We start from the raw sequence: 22,618 nt of genomic DNA, 5'->3' as shown, positions 1-22,618 counted from the left end.
GGCGTGTCCCGCTTCCTGGGTCCCTTCATCCCCAGTGTGGCCCGGCCCCTGTCAGCCCTGAGTTGAGCTGGGGTTATAACCTAGAGGGGCCACAGCCCCCCGGCGCTGAAGGGCTGGAGATCCGAGGGCAAAATGCGAAGCGGGTGGGGCAAGAGGGGCAGGTGCAGGTGGGGATCCCCCTTGCATTCGTCTCTCCGCTGGGGGGGGGCTTCTCGGCCTTGCTTGGCTCAGTGACCGTTGCCCTTGTGGGTCTGATGGCATCTAGAGATGGGTCTGCCTGAAGGCCAGAGCTGGGGGTGACAGAGGGGCACTGAGGGCACCCCCACCACATGCAGGGCTGACAGCAGCCACTGCTCACTGGCACCAGAGCTCAGAGCACCTGGGGCCTGCAGGCCAAGGCCAGGGGCACCGGCTCCCAACAGGGCCCACAGCTGCTCCGGATGACCCGAGGCACAAGCCATGGTCTGACGGTGCCGTCTCCCCAGGGACCAGATTAAGGCCTGACTTGCCCACAGCGCGTTTCCCGGTGGCCTGGCATCGTTCTGGGGGCAGTGGGGCAAGGCTGACAATTCAGCACGAGGAACTGTAAGAACCTCACACGTGAGGCCCATCTCCCCCCCCCCCCCCCCCCCCGCCCCCCCCCCACCCCGCCCCCGCCGCGCACACCACCACCCCCCCCCGCGGGGCCCCCCCCCCCCCCCCCCCCCCCCGCCCCACAGAGCGTCTCAGAAATTTGGTGAAACAAGCAGCCCCGAGCCTGTTACAGCCGCTGTCGCCTCTAACGCGTTCCCCGGAGCCAGAAGGGAAGGCAAGGCCGTTCTCTGAAAGCCCGCAGAGCTGGGGAGCCCGTGCTCCTGGCTGACACCCCGAGGCAGCCAAGGAGCGCGAGTCACCCCCGCCCCCCCACCCCCACCCCCGCCGTCTCGCAGCAGGTGTCAAAGTGCTTCAGAAAAGGAGTGTCTCACCGGTCCCCAGAGCAGCCCCGGACAGTCCTGCTTCCAGGTCCTGGCTGCAGGACGGGGTGTGTGACGAGGCATGGCCTTAATCAGAGAGAGAATCCAGTTAACAGGCGGCAGGGAAAACGGAGCTCCTGACGACAAGATCATCACCCTCCCGTGGCCGAGAACTATCTTTTTGATGCGGGGCACCCGCAGGGGGAGGCTCCTGCACTCACCCCGAGCCGAGCCGTGCGCCGTCGCACAGGGCGGTCCCAGAGCTGGCGCCCCCCACGGGGCAGGCGGCATCCCCGGGCTGGGCACAGCGCGGCGGGCCAGTGCCCCAAGGAACCCCAGTGCCCTTGGAATGCCCATCCGCCCCGAGGGTCCCCAGAGACCCCCGGGGAGGCACATGCGGGACAGTAACTGCCTCGTCTAGCTGAGGAGAGGCTGTGCCCACGGCGTGGTGCAGGGACGCAGAGAAGGCCCTGTGACAACCTGTAATCAAACCGCCGCTTCTCCTCATCCCCACCCCCAAAATGTCACGGTTTGCAGAGCCCGACTTTCCCTGCAGGGGGCAGAGGAGGCCATCAGGGGCCACAGAGCAGACACGCCTGGTGCATGGGATCGTCCCCAGACTTGAACGGGTAATAGCCCTCACGGGGAGGACAGAAGGGCTGAGTGTGGAATCCTCCAGCACGGGTGGGGGGGCGGGTGCAGAGGAGGGTCTGAGGGAGTCCTGTCTAGTGAGCTGGCAGCTGGACGTGGGAGGGGAGGGCGGCGGGACAGAGGGATGCAGGCCAAGGAGCCCGCAGGGCCAAATCTGCCTTTTCCACCAGGAGGGCCCTTGTAGGCAATGACCTTGGCGGGTTCCTGGTTCTTTCCCGGGATACAGTTCTCCTGGGGCACGGATCCTGTGTATTTGGGGTTCAGCCAGACAAGACCACTGAGTCCAGGCCCCCAGCGGGCCTCTTCCGGGCTCTTTGGGTTCCACTGTAGGAAGTCTACACTCCGATGGCCCTGCAGGCCTAAGTCCCACCCGACCTTACAGGCAGAGACACTGCATCCTCCTCCCTGGAAACGAGCACCAGCTTCAGGGCACACAAGGCCCCCCGGGGGGCTGGCGTGAAGGGCAAGTCCCGGGCTGCTGGGCACCGCGACTGTGACGCCAGGCCCGACAGCCCAGGGAGGGCGCCGCCCCCTCCGAGTCACGTGCGGCGATCGGGACCCAAGCTCCAGGCCACACAGGGAGGGCTGCCAAGGGGGCCCGCGAGGTGCTGCTGGAAACACACCTGGGTGTGCCTGGGGCGGCTCGGCTGGAGGACACCCCGCCAACCCAGCGCTGCCACTGAGGCACAGCCATGCCTTACGTGGCCCTGGGTCCCAGCAGGCCACGAAGCAGGCACCGGCACTGCCCCCAAGTGTGGAGCCCACGCTAGTCCTGGGGAGAGAGCCACCCGCCCGACCTGAGTCCCCACGTGGGCCCCAGAGCTGGTGTGCCACCGGCAGGCTGATGTCAGGGGCTGGCCGCCCCCGGGTGGGCTCTCATCACCCCAAACCTTCCATCCCTCCTCCCCGTACTCCCCAGCCAGAAAGTAGGAAGCCTGGTGGGTGCTCAGCAGGGGCCCCTGACTGTCCACCCCTCCCTAGGGCCCTCGGGCATTAAGGCCACATTCCCAAAGTGGCCCCTGAGCACAGGTCCCAAGGCCTGGCCTTGACTCTCAGCTCACTGAGGCCTGCAGTGTCCAGGGCAGAGCAGGGCACACGCTGAGGACACGGGGGGGCTGGACCAGTCATACCTGCTACACTGGATGAGCAAGAAGTAGGGTCGCTGGTGGAGCGGGCCACACGCCTGGGTCCTGGCACCGCCCATGTGCCCTGGTCAGGGCCCTCCGGGGACTCGAGGCCAGGTGGCAGGGGCTGCGAGGCACCCACGGGGCCTTCGGGGCTCAGGCCTGGCGCAGTGGCACCCTCGGATGCCAGGAGGCTTGAACTATCTGCGGGCTCTGCAAGGCAAGGGACAGTCTTAGCACTGGTGCTGGGCCACCGCAGAGCCACCCAAGACGGGCCCGGTGCCTGCCCGAGGGTGAGTCTCAGCCTCCTGGAGCCCTCCCAGGGGGCCCGAGCCGTCTGCCCTTCAACACCCAGTCTAGACCAACCTGTAATCCTGAGGGCGTGGAAACATGGAGCACGCTTTATGGTGTAGGAGGGTTTGGGTGGACGCCAGATGATCTCCCAAGAATCATTCCAGGGGGCGTATGGGGTGCGGGGCACTTACACTCTTCACACTCCATGAGAGATTAAAAGTCAGAACCCAGCCCCATCTCCCATCCAGGGCAGGCCTTGGGGGGGTTGACGTCCAGGAAGGGGGAGGTCACAGGATGCTCGATGCCCACACAGCACACAGCCCACGCAGAGAAGGGTGGGGCTCAGAGGGGCGGTAGGGCAGCCTAGCCGGGGCCTCCTGGGCCCGAGAACCTGCCTGCCACACACAGAGGGTATGGCCCAGGGCCTGGAGTGCAAGCCTTGCCCTGGTCAGGCAGGGGCGGGAGCCCGCCCGGGAGGCCTGCCTGGTTCTCCAAGCGTGGGCCAGGCCGGCAGCATCAGCACTGCCCGGGGAATGTGTAGGCGTTCAGACCCACTGCACCAGAAACTCGGGGGTGGGAACGAGCCCCCAGGGGATTCTGCTCCCCCCCCCCCCCCCCCACCAAGTGTACGATCCACTGCTCTATCCCTGTGATGCTGGTCAGGTCGGGCTCCAGCCCCTCACCACTCCAAGGCTGGCCCCCTGGGGGGACGGGATCGGAATCTGTCTTAACAAGTTCGCAGGGGATCTGTGTGCACAGTATTAAGGCTCAAGAACCAGTGCTCCCTCCGCTCTTTTATCCCATCACCAGACAAGGTCAGAGCTGCCTTCCATGAGGCTCCTCACCCATCAGGGGCAGATTTTTGAAGCGAAAGGCTCACCCTTTGTAAGAACCACAGCAGCCTGAACAACTCCGGGTGGGAAGCTTTGGGGTCTGTCCCTTCCATCCCTTTCCGTGGATCCTGTGGGAGGCCCCTCTGCTTCCCTCGTATCTGTGCGCTTGCCCTACACCGAGGGCTTTACCGGTGACCTCCCACTTAATCCTCTCGGCTCTCCCAGGCTACCACTCAGGAAACACGGCTGAGAGGCCTCAGGGGAAGAGGAGCTCGAGGCCACGGAGTGGTGGAGCCAGGTGGAAGCAGCCCACTTCTAGAGCACTCCGGCTTCAGCAGCCCTCCACTATCACCCCTGCCCTCTCCACAGACACCGTGAGACAATTAGCAGTCCATCTGGATGAACCGAACCTCACGAATCACAGCAAAAAAAAAAAAAAAAAAAAAATTCAGGATGATTGATCTTTTTTTTTCTTTTTTTTTTTTTAGAGAGCGGGGAGGTAGGGGGAGATAGGGGGAGGTAGGGAGAGGAGGAGAGGGAGAGGGAGAGAGAGAATCCTAAGCAGGCTCCACACTCAGTGCACAGCCCAACTCGGGGCTCGATCTCCCAGCCCTGAGATCATGACCTGAGCTGAAATCAAGAGTCCCAGGAGCCCCAATCCTTTTCTTTTTTAAGATACTGGAAGAATAGGCGTAGAAAATATAGGAGAATAAATCTACAACTTTGGAGTGAAGAAAGACTTTGTAAACATGATAAGACACCAGAGAGGAAAAGCTTGATAAATCTGACAATAAGAAAAATCGTAAAAAACAAAAACAAACAAAAAAACACAAATTGTAAAAATTGTATGGCAAAGGCATTATTAACAGGGAGGAAGCCGAGCACAAACTGGGAAGGCGTCCCTGCAGTGAACAGAAAAGGGAGAAAATGTCTCTATTTAACAAATATTTTCTTATAAATTCACACACACAAAAAAAAACACCCCACAAAACACTGCAAAAATGTGGGCCCCAAACTGACCTACAAGTAGGTAATAAACGTGTAAAAAGGTGCTCACACTCTATCGTGTGTGTATCGTTCACCTGCAGGGGTGATAAAGATCATCAGGAACAATGGTGTCTTGGGGTGTCATAAACACCGTTGGTGGGTACGGACACCAGCAATAAAACCCTTCCAGAACGCCATGTGGCCAACACGCCAAAACCTAAGATACCCATTTCCTTGGACTCTGCAATTTCACCCATAGGAATTGATTCTAAGGGAACGATTGGGCAAGCACTCAAAGCTGAATGCATCCATGTAGAAAAGAAACACTTCCCTGCATCCTTAGAAAACCTCAAACCAGCAAGTGGAATTATTAACTGTATCAAAATCACACAGCGGCATATTAAAATTATTCTGAATCCTATTCATCCCTGCTGATTCCTCTTGATCTCCGTTTTCTCTCTTTTTTACAGCTTTATTGCTGTATAACTGATACACAAAACCCCGCACATTTTTAATATGTACCATTTGATGAGATTGGACATAAGCATATATCCTTGATCCCAATTTGCTTAATGTCAGTGATAATCCAATGGCTGAGTTCCTCAGGGAAACAGAGTCACAGAGAGAGAAATGTGACTTAGTTCCAAATAGCTATCATTAACGGAAACTTATATAATTAGGGTAACACAACAGGGAAAGCTCATAGGCCAAGACATTCTTGTACCCCCTCACCGGCTTTTGTTGTCTGTTTACACAGCACTGATCATCCTAGTGGACTTCCAGCTTTTCACCTAACGATCACAAGCATTTTTCCTAATCAATGTAAAATGACATATTTAGCATATGTATCATATTTTCCTTGACTCTTATCAATGGACATCATTGTCCCTGTAAGTTTTTGCTCTTATGAAAAATGCAAGTTATCTTTATGCCTACGGTTTTTTCTTTTCTTTTTTTTTTTTTGCATTACCCCCCTAGGGCGGTTCCAGAAGTATGATCACCACATCTAACGGCATAAACATTTTTTATGGCTCTTTATCAAGATGCTTTGCCAAAGGGGTGGGTTGATTTACAAGCCGCCAGTCAGGGCTGGGTGTAGCGCCTTCCCTCTGGCCTTGCCAGCCTCCATGTCCTCATTACTATTTTATTTCAGTAACTGAAAAACAATACCAGCATCTATCCCCTTCCGGGCACCCCCCTCCCAATTCTAGAGCTCATACATGAGTCTGACAAGGTTGCAGGATACCAGATCACCCCGTACCACCGTCGGTCACGCATACTAACGAGTGTGCAGAAACCCAAAGTAAAAACAACGCCACTTAGAGCTGCTTCCCAAAGAAAACGAAGCTCCCAAGTATACACCTAACAAAACGTGTTCAGGATCTGTATTCTGAAAATGACAAAATGCTGATGAAAGAAGTCAAAGAAGATCCAAATCCACGGGGAGACAGACCCTCTGCAGGCTTAATGCCATTCCTGCTAAATTTCCAGCTCGAGTATTTGTGGGCACAGACAAGTGGGTTCTAAAAGGGATATGGAAACACACAGGCCATAGATGACCTAGAACAATCCTGATGAAGAGGAGCAGAAGGGAGGTGTGGCTTGCTGATGGGAAGGCTTAGCGCCGAGCGACCGGTCATCAGCGCAGAGGGACTGACACGCAGACGAATGCCATGGAATACAGGGCCCAAAACTACCCCCAGGCCATTATGCCCAGCTGACTTTTGTCAAAGGTACACAAGCAACAAACAATCTGGAGCAGTTGGATATGCATAGACCAAAAAAATGACAGGGACCTCAACCTCACCCCATCCAGAAATTACCTCATGGGAGCCATCTTTTCTAAAGTGAAACCTGCTTGGGCTGCTGTCCCATGAGTGTGTCTGTCCGTTCCTCTCCATATAATCCTGCCCACTTCCAGCCTGGCCCCTCTACCCAGAGTCGGTGCTGGAAGCAGCCCTGAGCTTCCCAGTCGAGCCCAGTTAATTGCCTGGATCCTGGGCAGTGAGGAAGGCCCCTCCCGCCTGCAAAAATTCCTGACTCCCCTGTCCATCTCTACCTGCCCTGGGCTCTGGGAGCCACCAGGCTGCTTGGCCTTGCCGACCATGCTTTCCTCCAGAACGTGCGTTTTTGGGAGTGATGTGGCTGGAATGGGGAAAGGGGGCCCCATCGGCGCAAAGTCTATCATGCACTGGGTGGGTGTGGTCACCTGTGGTGGGGGACCGAGACACGCTGTGCCCTGCAGCAGTCTCTGGGAAGGCCACAGGATACCACAGCTTTTGATGGCTGCTAGGAGCCACCAAGTGAAGGACAAAGTCACTTCCAAATCGTAGAATGGCAGAGCCCAGACTCCTACAACCCAGAGGCGTCCTCGTAGGATGGCCCCTTCTTATTTCTTAGATGTTAACTAGAGTTGGGGTTGAGCCCTGGGACTGTAATGGTGGTCCTTTCTGGGACCCTTAGTTATCTCACGAGTTAGCTGACTTCCATCTCTGAATAAGCCCACCCACGTGAGTCCACCCAAGGACCCAGCCCCTACCCATTTGCTCCCTCTGTGACTAGGGGTTGTCCGCTTTCCTGACACCTCAGATGACCTCCCCACTTCTGGCTTCGTACAGCGGCTCCCACCTCACATCTGAGAGGAGACCTTCTACATTTTTCCTTCAATGTCCACCAGGATACAACTTCCAGCATCCTTCCCCCGGCCTCTCCCCCCAAAGCCAGTGGGCACAGGGGCCCGGCCTGGCTCCCTCCTGAGGCAGAAGCCCAGTGGACATGAACCTGCTACAGTTTTAGCTCCAGAAAGGGTCCATCCCAGATCGAGTCAAGCATGTCTTCAAACCCATACCCCTCAAGTGGAGAAGAAAGGGCGCTGGGGGAGAGGGGGCAAGCCCCCCCGAGAGAAAGCATGAGGCCCCCCAGGTGTACTGACTTACTTGTTACTGCATGCCCCTAAGGGAGGAACTCTGGAGAACGTCTATGGTACTGAACAGCAAAGGCTATAGCAAATTCCATCCCCTTAAAGAGCAAGCAATGGAGGGAGGGCAAGGAGCAGGGAGGAGGAGAGAAGGAAATAGGAGAGGAAAGGGGACATGCTTTGGAAAATACAGACTTATTTCAAATGCCGAAAGGGGTAAGATTACCTTGTGTGCCGAAGCCAGCCGTGGCATCTGGATCCCTGGGGCTGGACTCGGTCGCCTGCTGATCCACACTCGTAAGCTACGGCAAGAAACGAGCATCGGATGGGTCATCTGTAGTTTGGAGGGGACATCACAACAGGCTCCAGAAATCAAGGCTCATGTCAGAGCTCATCTTCTAGGAAGACATGTATGTACATTTCTGCGTTTCTCCTCTAAATTTATGGGGTCAGGCTGTGAGGATGCCAAGGCCAAAGGATCACTGCCAAGGCCTAAGCCCGTCTCTCTGACCTTCTGAAAGCAGAGTGCCCAGCACTCCCCAAGAGCCCACCAGGGCCAGGAGCCAGCGACCCCGAACCCACTCACCTTCCACTTCCGGGGGCACTGCCGGGGATTAACAAAGGCCACACAGACTCCTCCAGAGTCACTGTAGGAGGTAGGACAGCCTCTGGCCTCGCTTCCAACCCCCTCCTCCCAACTGCTCTCTTCCCTGTTTCCACAGCAGGAAGAATAAAGCCACACGGAACAGACAGTCATGAGACCTGTAATGCTTTGGGCCCGCACAGCTTGCACACAGGGTGGACGTTTAAGAAACAATCTTGGCCTCCGTGAGCTCCCAGACTCCCCCAGAGCTTGCATTTGCTCCTCTTCCCTTTTGCCTTCTGCAGATGGAAGCAAGAGGTTGCTCCCAACGCTGACCTCCCTGCCTGAGCTCCGGCTCAGGGTCCATGTCCACTCGGGCCATGTGCTCGGTTGAACGTGGGCCCCATGACTCCGGGTGCACTGTCCCGTCCTGGTGCAGGGGGTAGCCATGACCACTGCATCGTGTTTGGAAGTCAGCATGCTCTTGCAGATTTCTTCTTGAATGGATCATTCTGCCCAGAGAGGCCTTTGGGAACATGGGGGGGGGGGGGTGGTAACACCAGACCTCCTCTGCTGGGCGGGGATGGGGTGCCTCTGCTCTCCTGCCCTGTCTCCCCCTCCCATCCTCTGCTCGCACACTCGGTTCCACCCCGGGTGACCACATCTGCTCCATTGCTCCTTTTAGGGGACAATGGCCCCACATGGGGTTCATGAATGTCATGAACACCGTACATGTGTGCCCCTGTGCTGACTCAAAAAACGATTTTTGAGTCCTTGTGTCATTTCAGAATTGCTTTGGGGACCTGCTTGCAAATAATGAGCTCTGGGGGAGGGCCGGGAAGGTGAGGCGGGCCCCTGCAGCTCAGTTCGATTCCAGCTCAGGTAATTCCATCCCTGCCTCCCTTGTCTCCCGTCACCTCACTCGGAGAGCTGATAGTCTTCTCCTCTTTCCACCAGGCTGGAGCCGTGGCAGGTTCTGGGCTGTAGCCCTCCCACCAACACACAGCGGGGGAAAGCATGCCCTCGGCGGGGACCCGCGACACGGTCTGGGGGCAAGAACGGCACCTGCGGCGAAGACCCAGAGCCGCCTAACCGTTCCCTTTGATCCCACTTATGTGTAATACTGCACACGCTATGTGCCTTCCTCAGTGCACCTGTTCCACTGCGGAGGGAACCGGGGGAGGGAGAGTCCCATGGCCACCAACGCTCACCTGCTTTTTCACTGAAATCGCTATCTGCCTACAACTGATGCTGGAAATCTGTCGAGAATATTCTGCTAAATCACACAAAAAAGAACAATGCCCTCAAGGTTCATTCCCTTCCAACACTCTTCCTGACCCTTTAAACATTTATTTATTTATTTATTTATTTTTTATTTTGCAGGCATGGGTGGCCACTTGGACACTCGAGGCCTGAAGACAAGCTCCTGGTAATAAAGAAATATAAATAAAACAAGAGAAATAAAAGGCACAGTGGGACAAGGTCAGGAGGAAATTGGATTCATTTCGTATTTTGCAGTGGTGACATTGGCTTCCCCCTGGCTCCTGGTCAAATCTGGGTTTGAGAAGAGACAGCCTCCTGGCAGCACATCCATCACATCTCGTAAGCGGGGTGGCAAGGGTTTAATTTGAATTTGGCCTTCCCTGATGGCCAAGGCCACCCTGCCACCCGAAAGCCGGGGAGGGAATAGCTGTGAGGTTCGCACGGCATTTTTGATTCCATATAAAGGCAGCGGAGAAGAGGGGAGAAGACATGTATTTGTGGCACAGAATCTAAGTTGAAATTTGAGTTTAGCAATGAAGGCTTGTAACAGCTCTTGCAGGAGAGGGCTGCTGAGAGGTGAGGCTGTGCATACGGTTTCGCGTGGGACATCCAGAGGCTGCATTTACTTAGTCCCAGACATGCTCTATTGACCAGGTGTTGTAATTAAAAAGTCCGTTGGGGGGCGCCTGGGTGGCTCAGTTGGTTAAGCGTCTGGCTCTTGATTTCGGCTCAGGTCGGGATCTCAGGGTTGTGAGATGGAGCTCCGCTTTGGGCACACTGGGCATGGTGCCTGCTTGAGATTCTCTCTCTCCTTCTCCCTCTCCCACTCCCCTGCTCGCATGCATGCACGCGCATGCTCTCTCTCAAAAAAATAAAAATAAAAAAAGTCCAGCTGGCATTGGGCAAATAATTTCCTCGTCTCCCTTTCTCTTAGGAAGCTCTGTGGCTAAGACACCCATGAAAATTCTGCCCTATTTCTGCAGTAAATTTCCCACTCCTGGGTTGGGTCAACCAGCGAGTATCAGATTTATATCAGATTGTCTTTGGGGGTAATTGTCTGCAATCCCAGATAATGTGAATTAAGATTTTAGGCTAATGCCCCAAGGCAATCTTTGAAGTGGCTTTGCTTTCCAGATTTTTAAATGTAAAGGTGATTTCATTTGAAACTATAAATTTTAACCTTGAGGACTTACGGTTGGCTGCACTTCTGCCATGTCCCCTGCCTTTCTCACAATTTCTAGTCTCCTACCTCAGGCTTCCCGCCAGACAGCCACCAAATTAAAATTCCTGAGGTACCGCTGGATCATGTCAACTCCAAATGCCAAACTCTTCAAAGGCACTGCTGTAGTCCGACATCCAAGGTCATAAAATCTGTATCCAAATTATTTCCGTGAATTTCCTTCATTACCTTCAGCTCCCCAACCAGGCTCCACGCTGTCCCACCACCGCGTCTTTGCCCAGGCTGTCCCTTGATGAACTTCCCCGTTGTTCACATGCCCTCCCACTCAAACTGCCAAGGTTGGCTCTTCCCCTGGAGCCCCAGAGAAGTTTCTTTGAGTCTGTCCTGTCACCATGCCAGACTGTTAGTTCCTCGAGGAGGTGACTCTGCTCAGCTCATGGTTCCGTATCCCACAGAACACGGCACAGTCTTCTGTGGTCCCTGGAACGTAAGCCTGTCATCCCCACAGGAAGATCACACTGGCAAATTCCCAGGAACTTTCTTGCTATAGAAAGGAATGCACCCCTTTCGATCCTGCCCTCCAGTTATGGTCTTGAGCCATGGGAAAGAGAAGGACGTCGCAAACGAAGTCTCCAATCCGGGAGAGTGAATGGGTCAAAGTGAATGTGCTCGGTCAAGGGGTGCTTTTTCTTCCTGCATTAAAAATCTCCCGCAGATGAGCGGCCTCCTGCCCCTGGGCCCACACAACGCATGCTCTGCTTTCCCATCAGTCTGTCTTCCTCTCTTTATCCAGGCAAGTCCTGATAGGCAATTTACATGCCTTTTGTCCACAAGGTGAAGTAATTAACCTCCCCCTCCCCCTGGGAGGAAGGATGGTGCTGTAAAGGGGGGCAGCTCCTTGCCATCTGCAGGTGGGAAGGCTGCCCCAGGGGGAGGGGGCAGCTGGCCGGTGCAGCCTTCCCTCTGTGGACGGGAATGGGTTTCATTGACTTCCAGACTCCCAGAGGTGTCTGTGGGATTGAAAAGCGCTGCCAGACGACCGGGTCAAAGAGAATGGGCCCAGCAAGGCACCAGGCCTCCCCTCCAGGGGAGAATGGAGACAGCCCCTTCATCACCAGCTTATCCCCCTCCCAGTGGGGCCGGCCCAGAGAAAGGCCAGGTGGACCCACACTTCTTCCGCAGATCATGTTTGTCGAGGCCCTCGCAAGCCGGCCGTTTTCTGGGCCAACGCAATATGAGACGGGCTTTCTCAGCACATTTCAGGTGGGCTGGGCTAAGCTATGATGGTCGGTAGGTTAGGGGTGTTAAGGATATTTTCAAATTATGAGGGGTTTCTCAGGTTTAACCCCATCATAAATCGAGGAAGATCTGTATTCCATGCTCCAGAAGAAAAGAGTTAAGCCAGCGATAAAACACTCATCAGTATCCTGGTGTGTGAGTGTGGGGTGGTGCATCCCATGTCACACCCAAATCCAGAGGCCCCTTTCCAGCATCCAGGGTCCTTGATAGGCTGGAGGGGGGCGTTCCCCATTCCCATCATCAGGACTGCTGTTGGGGGTTCTCGCCATCAGGATTGAGAAGCAAAGGGCTCTGAGAAGTCCTGCGGCTCTCCACAGGGTGGTGGACCCAGAATCACGCATCTTCCCAGGGCATTCTCCCTTCTGGAAATGGGAGTGACGGCTCACCAAGAGAGGACAGAGAGGCAGGCCAGAGTTGGTCCCCAGCATGGAGCTGAATTCCTGTGATGGCAATTAGCAGCAGGTGGAGGAGGGGTGACAGCAGAACTCTTTCTTTTCCCCAAGGTAGCCGTGGAGAATCACACACCTCTGGGCTTGCTGGAGTCTCCAGGCCCATGTACTGCCCTGCCTCGTGCCCCTGCTGGTTACAGGGCAGAGCTGACCATCTGAGGCTGGGTCAGCCTCCCCCTCCTGCCTCCTATGGACTTCTGTCCCCGACCCTGGCTCAGCTGCTCCCCACCCCCCGGGCCCTTCCACAGCTCCTTGGTAACCCTCACACCCCAGGCCCACAGTTCTACTAACTACCGCCTATCTTCTCTCCTCTTGGCCAAGTGTCTCACAAGAGTGATCTACTCCAGTGCCCAGTGTGTCCCCGGACCAGCAGCCCAGCAACAGCGGGAGCTGGGGCTTAGGTAGGGATGCAAATTCTCAGCAGGATCCCCCTCCCCAACTACTGACTCAGAAACTCTGGGGGGGGGGGCGCGGCTCAGCCATCTGTATCTGATCAACAAGCCCGGGATGCCCACCGGAGTCCAAAAACTGCTCACTCACACCCCTCATGTCCCATCCCCTCCTCTGGCCCATGCCGGCACCTACCCCATTGCCCCCTTGTAGCCACTCCTGCCAAGGTCAGCAGCAGTCTCTGGATGATGAGCCAGGGGGACCAGGGTCAGCCCCTCACAGCCTCTGGGCAGCGCTGGACCTATCTCTTCCCTCCCGAACCACTGTGTCTGTGAGTCCAGGCCCCCTAGGAGCCCCTTTGTGCTCTGCTCTGCAGCCTGTCCAGTTCCTCTAGCACCCCGAAGTATTGCCTCCTACCCCCTCCCAGTTCCCCAGAATTTGGTGACCACGACTGCGGCTAACCTGGATCTCTCCAAGGCCCCAAGCTATAGAAGCTGCGGATGTTCTGATGACCCTAGATTCCAATGAGCCAAGCAGGTCACCCTCTACCCATGTCATACTCCTTACAGACTCACCCTGAGCGGCTTTCTGTTTGAGGGTGTGCATGCTGCGCTGTGCCTTCTGAGCCCTGCTACTGCCACCCACTCAGCCTGAGCCCTCAGCTCACAGAGGCTCCTTGGACACCCCCAAATATGGACTGGATGCGTCTGCCCAGTACCCTCCAGCAGGGCACAGGGCTCCCCTCAGAGTACTTATGATTCCCTTCACAGTTTCCATTCATAATACTGATTTGAGTGATTTTTATCATAAAGAGGAAAAGAAATCACTTCAGAAAGGCAGAATTCTCCACTCCGCTTTTTAGAAAATTCAAGAGTAATTCAATTATTTTAAGTTTAGAAATAAGATTTCAGTCACGCTTTGCCTCTCCACTAATGAATCCCGCCCCCATGCCAACCCCAGGCAGCTCCCACATGTCTGCTTCTACTGTGGACAGAAAAAGGGCCAAGAGTCCTTGGTCGAGTCCATCTGCTGTCTGCAGCCTGATAAGCTGGTCCAGGACGTTTCAGGGCAAGAGTAGGCGGAGAAGAAGGCCCAGAGGTTCAGGTGGCCAGCACCAGGGTGGGCTGGGGCGGGCCTGAGCAGTCCCACCCAGGTGACCCTCAAGGAGAATCCTTCTTGTAAAAAACGTGTGGCCAACGTCCCACTAGGCACAGAGGTAGGCACCTCTTGCCTTTTCTTCCTGTCCCACAACCATCCGGCCTGCAGAATGTGATCTCCCTTGTGGATGGGATTGTCTCCAGAGGCTTGTGGAAGCTGAGTCTGAAGAGCCATTGTTCAAAACCACTTCTCCACCCACAGAGGTCCCTTAGGGCCAGGAGCTCCTCGGTGGGTGGCCAGGAAAAGGACAGGCACAGCCTCCTGGCCTTCTCACCACATGGACCCGAGATCTCAAAGGGGCAGCGAGGACATCAGAAGGTCTGGGCCAGGTCTGAGGCCTGCACCCCTTCCTAGCAGGTGACTTGGGACGCCTATCCGAAGGTTCCATGCTGCTGAGAAGCCCAAAGGGATGTGGGTCCAGATGGGCTCGGGAGAGCACAGCGGTGCCCTTTGGATGCTCCTGGTCCTGGTTTTGCAGACTCTCCTCTGCCTAGGGCTCAGCACCCAGAACTGGCTGCAGCCCTCATTCCTGGCAGGAATTTTTAGCTCCCCTGCATGTGCCCCTTCTCTGCTTGACTGCTGTGCTCCCCACATGTGCCCCCAGCCCTGCGGCCTCACCTCAACCTGTCCTGCACTCGGGTGCTGCGTGAACTTTTGAGTGTTCACACCTCTCTGCCCTGGCTTGTGGCCTTTGATATTCAGGAGTGACAACTGTGATGTTGACAACGAAGATGACAATACCATAAAAAGGGCAACTGACGTTTGCTGAATCAGAACCTACTCTGTGTCAGGTACTGTGCTGGGTCCATTCCACACATCCCATTCCATCCTGTGTGTTGGTACTATTATGATCCCCATTTTACAGATGAGGAAACCAAGAATTCACCAACGTATCCCCAGTGCGTGCCCACTGTGGGTCAGGCACCCCGAGGCTGTGGGAGTGCCTGGCTCACCTGGCTCAGAGGAAGCCGGCTACACCCACCTGGTGGCTCAGGCACTTCCCTGGCCTATGGCTGCCCAGCCTCATGCAGGACCAGGGATCCAGGACTGCTCTCTCACCTCCCCAGTAGACAATGACAGAGGCATGTCGCTGAAGCAGGCCAGAGTCCCCCCAGTACTCGGTTCACAGCCTGAGCTCTATCCTTGAGGGTCTCTGCTCATGGCTTTGAACCTGTACCAGCTCCTTCTGCACTGTGTCCCCAGACACACCTGCTAGCCATCAGCTCAGGTGCATCTGAGAGAAACCAAGGGAGAGAAGCACAAATATTGGGACTGGCATCCTAGGGCCTGGGGTGGGATCTCTGCAGGTTCTACTCTCTGAGCCTGCTGCCTCCTCTCCACAAGACCAGAGAAAGAAATACAAATGCAAGGAGTGTGCCTAAGTACAGGAAACTGGCTTGTCTGGCGCCCGGGTCTCACCTGGCTGGTAGTGGTTGGGCCCACCACGGCCTCGTAGGGCGGGGGGAGTTCGGCAGGGTAGAGCAGGCCAGGACTGTTGATGGCAACATCATACAAAGTGCTGAATGGAGAGGGAGCAAAGTCCAAGTGGAGGCCCCTGAAAAGGCAGAACCATCGCATTGTCACTCCTGGGGTGGGGAAGGGGAGAATGAACTGCTGACCTTTCTCTTAAAGGCGATCAGAACGTCATTTGTCAGGGTTTCCCCTGGTCAAATACTCATTGTGTTTGTGAAATAAAAGGCTCATTCGCTAGGCAGTTTTACCTTTTTTTGTTTTTTGTTTTTTTTCTGGAGAGATGTCGACATTTTCACTAAACTCTATGGCCCTGTCCATTAAAATTAAAATAATCATAGAGCCGATTAAATCTTTAATTAAATTTTACAGGTCATGTTAATGACCATAACTCAGTGGCAGTTTTGCGTTTCATGAGAACATAATGGAGCCACTCTTGTGGTTTGCTTTTGTTGTTGCACGGCGGCAATACCAAGAGAAATGTTTTTTCTCTAAGCCAATGTTCTCTTTTCACTGTTCACGCTCTGCTCTCTAATCAAACATGCTCTCATGTGTTCGCTCTCCTCCGCTCAGCTGCCCCACTGAAAACGAGCGTGGCCATTGCAAGTTCCACCTCCCCCACTGCTCCTATCTTCCTGGTGTCCATGCCAGTCACTGCCACCATCACCAGAAAAGACCCACCTGTGGGCCTCAGCTGTGGGCGTGCAGGTGTACTCTGGTGGGTAATAGGGTGGAGGTGGGAGTGGGGGGATGAATTCATCGAAATCCAGGGTCTGGTGGAGCACGGTGCCATGGGGGGTCACGCAGGCTGGGCTCGCAGAATGCGCCCTTTGTGGAAGGAACTGGAAAACAGAGAGATTCAGAGTTATTTGGGACATCTTGTGTGGCTTGTGTCTAATTAAGCTAATTACACATAAGCTTTAATGATCCATTTGGAACTTATGTAATTTAAACTGTCGGACTGTGACAGCAAAACACACACTTCAAGATGATGGCTCCATGAGGAATGCCTTGCCCCCAAAGCTTCTTTGTTAGGCTTTGTTTCTCACACTGCTACGCAGAATGCCTCCATCCTAAGGAGAAATAAAGTCTGGGAAGTCTTTAGTTCTATCCCCACCCCTAAATCTTTCTCTTCAGATTATACTACTCAAAGCCTGTGGGTCAAAAGGGTGCCTGATGTCCATGACTTAAGACTGCACTTCTGGAAGTATGTTCATGAGAAAACACCAGACCCTCAAGATGTTCCTCTCTACCCCCTCCCAAATTCCTACAGGGAAATAAATTTGGGAAATGCTACCTATTGTACTCCCTTCTTGGAGCCCTGTAATGCATGTTTGTGTGTTAAAATTCCTGAGAAGGTCTGCACCAAAAAAAAAAAATGTTTAATCCGTTAATGGAACATTTCTCATATATTTCATTATAGGTCCCTTTGGACAAATAGTATCTATACTTCTCAGTCCTAGGAAATTCATAAACTTTGTAAAACACTGCTCTGAGGGAAAAGAATCATGAGCTCCAGAACATTCTGTGGGGCAACCTTAAAACCAAGATGCTGCCTGAGCAAACTGAGGTAAAATCGTTTAAACAAAAAGAACTCTGCTTCTGCCTAGCTTTCCATTTCTGCCCATAGGAAGCACTGGCCAATAACTTCCCATCCTCTGGTCACTGCTCCCCAGAGGTTACCTGTGGCATGGAGATGTCTGAGCCATTGCTCCAGTTCCAATCAACACCTCACTGTGAGTGCCTGCAGGTGCAAGAAGAGTATGCTACTCGAATGCTATGCTCTGGGATGCCCCACCGCATGAAGGGTGAGACAATCAACTATATACGGCAAAGCAAGGACAGTTCCACTAGTAAACAATCTCTCCAAGTACTGTGTGGGGACCTGGAGTCTACAAAGGGTTAATGAAGATGACATGTGAATGGGTCTGAAGATTGGTAGGTAGGCTTGCAAGAAGGTGCTCCAGGCTCAAGAAGAACAGGTGAGCTAGTGAAAGATGTGTTTAAGAAAAGCCAATTTATATAATACTCTAGAAGTTAATTCTTAATTCTGGAGGCACTGGGGAGCTAGTGAGGGTGCTAGAGCTGGGAAGCAGTGCTATTAAAGATGTGTGGTAGGACGTACCTTCTGGCAGCTGTGCTTAGGGTAGTCTGGACTTGATAAGAGGCTGGGATGGTAGGACATTTTTGCATGAGTAAGGGTGAGGGTCATGATTCTGAATATGGTCAAATGCCATGAAATCAGCATGCTCTAGACTCACAGAGAAAGAATAGTGACCATGTCTACACATGTAACACATCAGACTGAAATTGTCTCATGTGGGTTTTCTTAACACACAGAGCACGTTCCTTGCCTTTCCAGTAGGTCTGAGCCATGGCTTTGTTTAATTGTCTGAAATAGAGGTGAGTCAGTGGCTATGAGGAGGTCGAATGTGTGTCTGTCGTCCTCTGCCTTAGAAAGCTGTCAGCCCCGATGCGTATTGCACAAAGCTAAGCAGTTAGGACAAGGCCAGATGTCCTTGAGGTCTAATAGGGACATATTTTGAATGAGTCTCTATCGGAAATTAGAAAAATCAATAACACACTCAAGCATGAAATGCAAAAGTCAAAATGCTTTCCTAGTAAATGTACAATCCCGCCAGGAACGGGAACAACAAGCATTTTCAACGAGAGAGGCGAGGCACTCCAGATGATCCTATTAGCAGGTTTAAATGCATAGATGCTGCCATACACCAGAGGTTTTTAAAAAGCTAAATGACAGCTTTAACCACTTCTGCTCTAAATGCCAGATCACCTTTCCAGTGGTGTGTTGGCTCCATCTTTAGGGAAGCAAGTCAGACTCAACTTGTTGCAAACTGAGCTTTATACCTAGGTTCCTCAGCCTTCCCAGGCAGAAGCCTGCAAGTGACACTTGACATACACCCTCCTCCCCCAGTGAGGTGGGGTCTGTCTCCAAGCCCAAGGTCACCTGCTTGGGACTCTGTTCTGAGATGCTAGGGCTGGAAGTCTGCAAACCTTGTTTCCCAGACTCCCTTGTCGGTTGGCTTCCTATTGGGCTCTGCCAACAGGGGGCGCTAGAGGGAGTCTGGAAGAAGAGAGCTACCATTCTGCTCCTTCCCCGCTCCTACTCTTGTGTTCCACCCTAAGGGGTGGAAGCTGCCTCCATGGTTGCTTATCTCTGTGTCTGTTCTCTCTTCCCAGATCCCCACTTCCCTTTCACCTGGCAACCTCCTAGTCATCCTTCAGGACCGGCAGGAATGCCTCTTTGCCAGCCCACACCCTGCCACGCTGCCTGCTCTCACGTCTGCAAATTAGTGGCCAGGCGCAAAGCCTGGGCCTGCATTGGGGTGTGGTGGGTAGAAAACCGGCTCTGAATTGTCACTTCTTCCCCAGGTGGACCTCCTTGCTCTGGGCCAGTTTAGTTACGACCGTAATTCATGATGAACTATGAATGCAGGCAGGAAAACTTGCTTGTTCTATGAGAACCAAGTTGAATGCTTTGGAAAGACCTGACAAGGGAGAGCAGCTGAGCAGAAAGTTCTGCCAAGCCACGTCCTGGCAAGGCAGCTGTAAGGGAGTGGAGATGAGTCATAAAACATCCAGGGGAGCTCTGCATTCTGCTTGCTTTGCATGTCTCACTCCAATTTAAAGGAACTGAATCTGGAAACTACAGATGGTGCGATTTTCAATGAAGTTTATACAAGAAATACAACTCGGTACACTAATACGTAGACCCCCAGTCGAACAGAAGGTCTTGGCCCCAAATCAAAACCCTGGTGGACAAATGTTCATTTGCATATTTAAAGTCACAATGTTTGCAGCATATACATTTCACTGTTAGGACTGTCTGTTGTAACTAGCTTTTTAAGATTAATCAGGGGGCTGCCTGGGTGGCTCAGTCAGTTAAGCATCCATTTTCAATTTTGGCTCAGGTAAAGATCTCAAGGTTGTGAGATCCAGCCCTGCGTCAGGCTCCACGCTCAGCGTGGGTCTGCTTAAGACTCTAAAAATAAATAAATAAAATCTAAAAAAAAAGAAAAAAAAATCAGACACCCTTCAGTCCTAGTCTGATAGATAAGTAGCACCTACCACCCAGAGCTATTTCTGGTAAACCCAGACCTCAAGGAAGGTCACTGTGGGTCCAAGGAGGGACCAGCCTCTGTGAGGCGCTGGTGGGAACTGGGGTGAGCTGGAGAGGTGAAGATACTGGTGAACTTGAGTGATTCTGGGAATTCCGGGGTGGCGGGTGTTACAACCATCCCTGACCGTGGCACCCCTTGCTAGCTCCATGGATGAGCCCACTGTTAGCACATCTGTGAAAGGCTCGGCACTCCGTCTGCACTTTCTGAAGGTGTTCTACTTTACAGGGCACACGACTGGTGTTGAGAACATAAATGACAATAAAAGATGAAGTTCACAAGCAAGTGCCTAATGGAGACACATGTAATAGCAGATGATGTCCCTTAGGCTAAAGTGGCTGGCAATAAAGTTCATGGGAAGGAAAAGAGCTGAATGGAGAAATGGGGAAGATGAGATTATGCTCAAGAAATAAAACTAAAAATGTGAGATCAGAGATACTTTGGAGGTAAAAGCTTTCTCCATTAAACTGTATCAATAAACTGAATTTTATCATCAGTTGCCTTTTGCCACTATTTCCAAAACATATTAGAGTACTCCAGCTGTATAAATTCTGATGCTAGGCATAAAGCTTTGCATCTCATGTATACATGCATTCGTGATATGAGTTCCAAAAATGGTTAATTATCCCAAGATGCCAATCCCCAGAAGGAAGGAAGGAATTGTGGGTTCCCTCCATGCCAGGCTAAGGCCCTTGCTGTGAGTCAGTCCGTGGTCTAGGGTGCCCCGTGGTCTTTGGTGCATAAATGACACCAAGAGAATTATCTTGCTTCCCGTTTCTGTGTTTTTGGAGCAGAGCTGGAACTTAAAGGTACTTGTGAAACGATGTGTGTGCAGACACCTCCTAAATTTTTAAAAATTTGTATCCCAATCCCTTATGATTGTCTCACCCACACTGAAATTGAGAGCAATATATCTAGGCACCCTCTTTCACTGAATCTTTCCAAAGCATTCATTTTTTTTATAATAGAAACAATGATCTTTTTTGCACTCATATTTCACTGGCTTCTGTAACAGTACAATATGCACTTACAAGGCAAATACCACTGGCCTAAGACTGTTTGGGGGACAGCTACAACTGTCCCTTAGGCAGCTTGTGACCCAACTGCTGGGAGCAGAGATGGCATGTGGGTGAACCACAGAGGTGGCTATGCTGTGGAGAGCAGGCAGCGCATCTTACGGGTGGGATGGAGGACCGTGGCTCTCTAGCCAGTGGGTTCAGCACAGGGGGACTAAGAGAGCTATAACTGTATGTGCAAGGAGCCTTACGTAGCGCCGTCTGCACGGGCCTAACAAAACCAAAATCAAAACCAAGAACGACTCAAGCATCCATACAGAGAAATGGCTGATGGACGTTACATTCACAGTATGGATCAGTGTAGACATGAGACATTTCTGTGTATATTGACCTAGAGGAATGTCCATGATCGTTGCAGGTTATAAAATCAAGTTGCAGAATGATATGAATGGTGTGATCCCATTTGGTTAAAAGGAAGACATAACATGGGGTGCCTGGGTGGTTCAGTTGCTTGAAGTTCAGGTCATGATCCCAGGGTCCTGGGATTGAGTCCCACATCGGGCTTCCCGCTCAGCAGCAAGTCTGCTTCTCCCTCTCCCTCTGCTCATGCTCTCTCTCTCTCAGATAAATAAATAAAATCTTTAAAACCAAAAAAGGAAGACATAGCAGAAGGAAGAAGAGAGGGAAGAATGGAGAGAAGGGAGGAAGGAGGAACAGGGAAAATAGACTATCTGTATGTGTTAATATAAACACTAAGAAATCAAGAAAGAAATGGAAGGATTCATTGCAAAGTTTCCTCAGGAGAATGAGGAGGGAGAAGGTAGCTTATTAACTTTATCTTTAAATATCTCTGTATTTTACTTGTTTCAGTGATCATATATTACTTCTTTAATTCAACAATCTAATGAAATGAAGTAAGAAAATTAAAGTCAATTACACCTGAAGAAAGCTGGAATAAAAGAAGACTTTTCTTAAAAATTAAAAAGAGCTTCTGAGGCATGCTCATGAATAAGTTGATTCCAGGTTCCATCCCTCAGGGTGAACCATGAGCCCCTGGGTCTCCCACTTCTCCTTTTCTAGGGTGCAGCCTGTGTGGCCAGCCTCACCCAGCCTCTCACCCATGTGGTAAAAGCCAACCTCCTCCACGTGGGCCACCAGGGTTTTTCAAAGCCCACGCACATGCATTATCTGATTCTTCTCTCAGCGGCCCTGTGAGGATGGCAGAGCATGAACAGTCTTGTAAAGAGCAGAGGAAACTGGGACAAATAAGCAGTGATGTGCCCAAGGTTACGCAGGGGTCCCACAAGGCGCCATGGTCATATGCCCCCAGTTCCTTTTTGGCTCCCGAGATGCTGCACGTCAGCAGCACAGCAAGGGACTTATAAGGAGAGTAGAGCCTTGTCTGGTCCCATAGCCCATGGTCACAAAGGGAAAAGGACTTGCCAGCAGGAATTTAACCGATTTCTACTTCCACACCGGGGGTTAGAAGCAAACTTACCCACAAATACTCAGCGATGGAAAAACCATGGGTTCTGATGGCGGCTATTGTCATTGTGACCACACCTTACCTCCCTATGGTGTTTTGCAGTTGACAGAGGACATCAAGGACCACGGCATGCTTGGTCATGGCTGCAGGACATTCCCAATCACAAACTAATACTCCCCCTGCATTTAAGAGTCGAATAGGTCACACTTCTTGAATGTTCACCGGGTATGCCATTCGGTCCATTTCGGAGGTGAGGAAACTGAGGCTCAGGCGGGTTCGGTGACACATCCAGAGTCACTCGCTTCATACGCAGAAGAGGTGGGACTCAGATGCAGACACGGCCAACGCCAGGCCCAGGATGGCGGGCCCGCTCGCGTGCCACACAGCGGAATGATAGCGTGAGCCTGCATCGATGTGATCATGACC

The 22,618-nt window shown here is 52.8% G+C and overlaps 1 protein-coding gene across 2 annotated transcripts in view; it reads right to left on the bottom strand.

Moving 5' to 3' along the window:
- The window catches only part of FAM189A1 (family with sequence similarity 189 member A1), a 470,556-nt gene that overhangs the window by 3,501 nt on the left and 444,437 nt on the right, over positions 1-22,618 (bottom strand). For both annotated transcript variants that reach the window (XM_032391244.1, XM_032391245.1), the window contains 5 exons: positions 16,233-16,393; positions 15,501-15,636; positions 7,986-8,061; positions 2,735-2,941; positions 966-1,040 (listed from right to left, as the gene is read on the bottom strand). In XM_032391244.1, the coding sequence (XP_032247135.1) occupies positions 966-1,040; positions 2,735-2,941; positions 7,986-8,061; positions 15,501-15,636; positions 16,233-16,393 (655 nt within the window). The remainder of the gene's footprint in view (positions 1-965; positions 1,041-2,734; positions 2,942-7,985; positions 8,062-15,500; positions 15,637-16,232; positions 16,394-22,618) is intronic.

This window comes from Phoca vitulina, unplaced genomic scaffold (genome assembly GCF_004348235.1).
Source record: "Phoca vitulina isolate PV1807 unplaced genomic scaffold, GSC_HSeal_1.0 scaffold61, whole genome shotgun sequence".
In the NCBI taxonomy this organism is placed as follows: Eukaryota; Metazoa; Chordata; class Mammalia; order Carnivora; family Phocidae; genus Phoca; species Phoca vitulina.
Note: the sequence above shows the minus strand (reverse complement) of the source record. Positions and strands in the feature narration are given on the sequence as shown.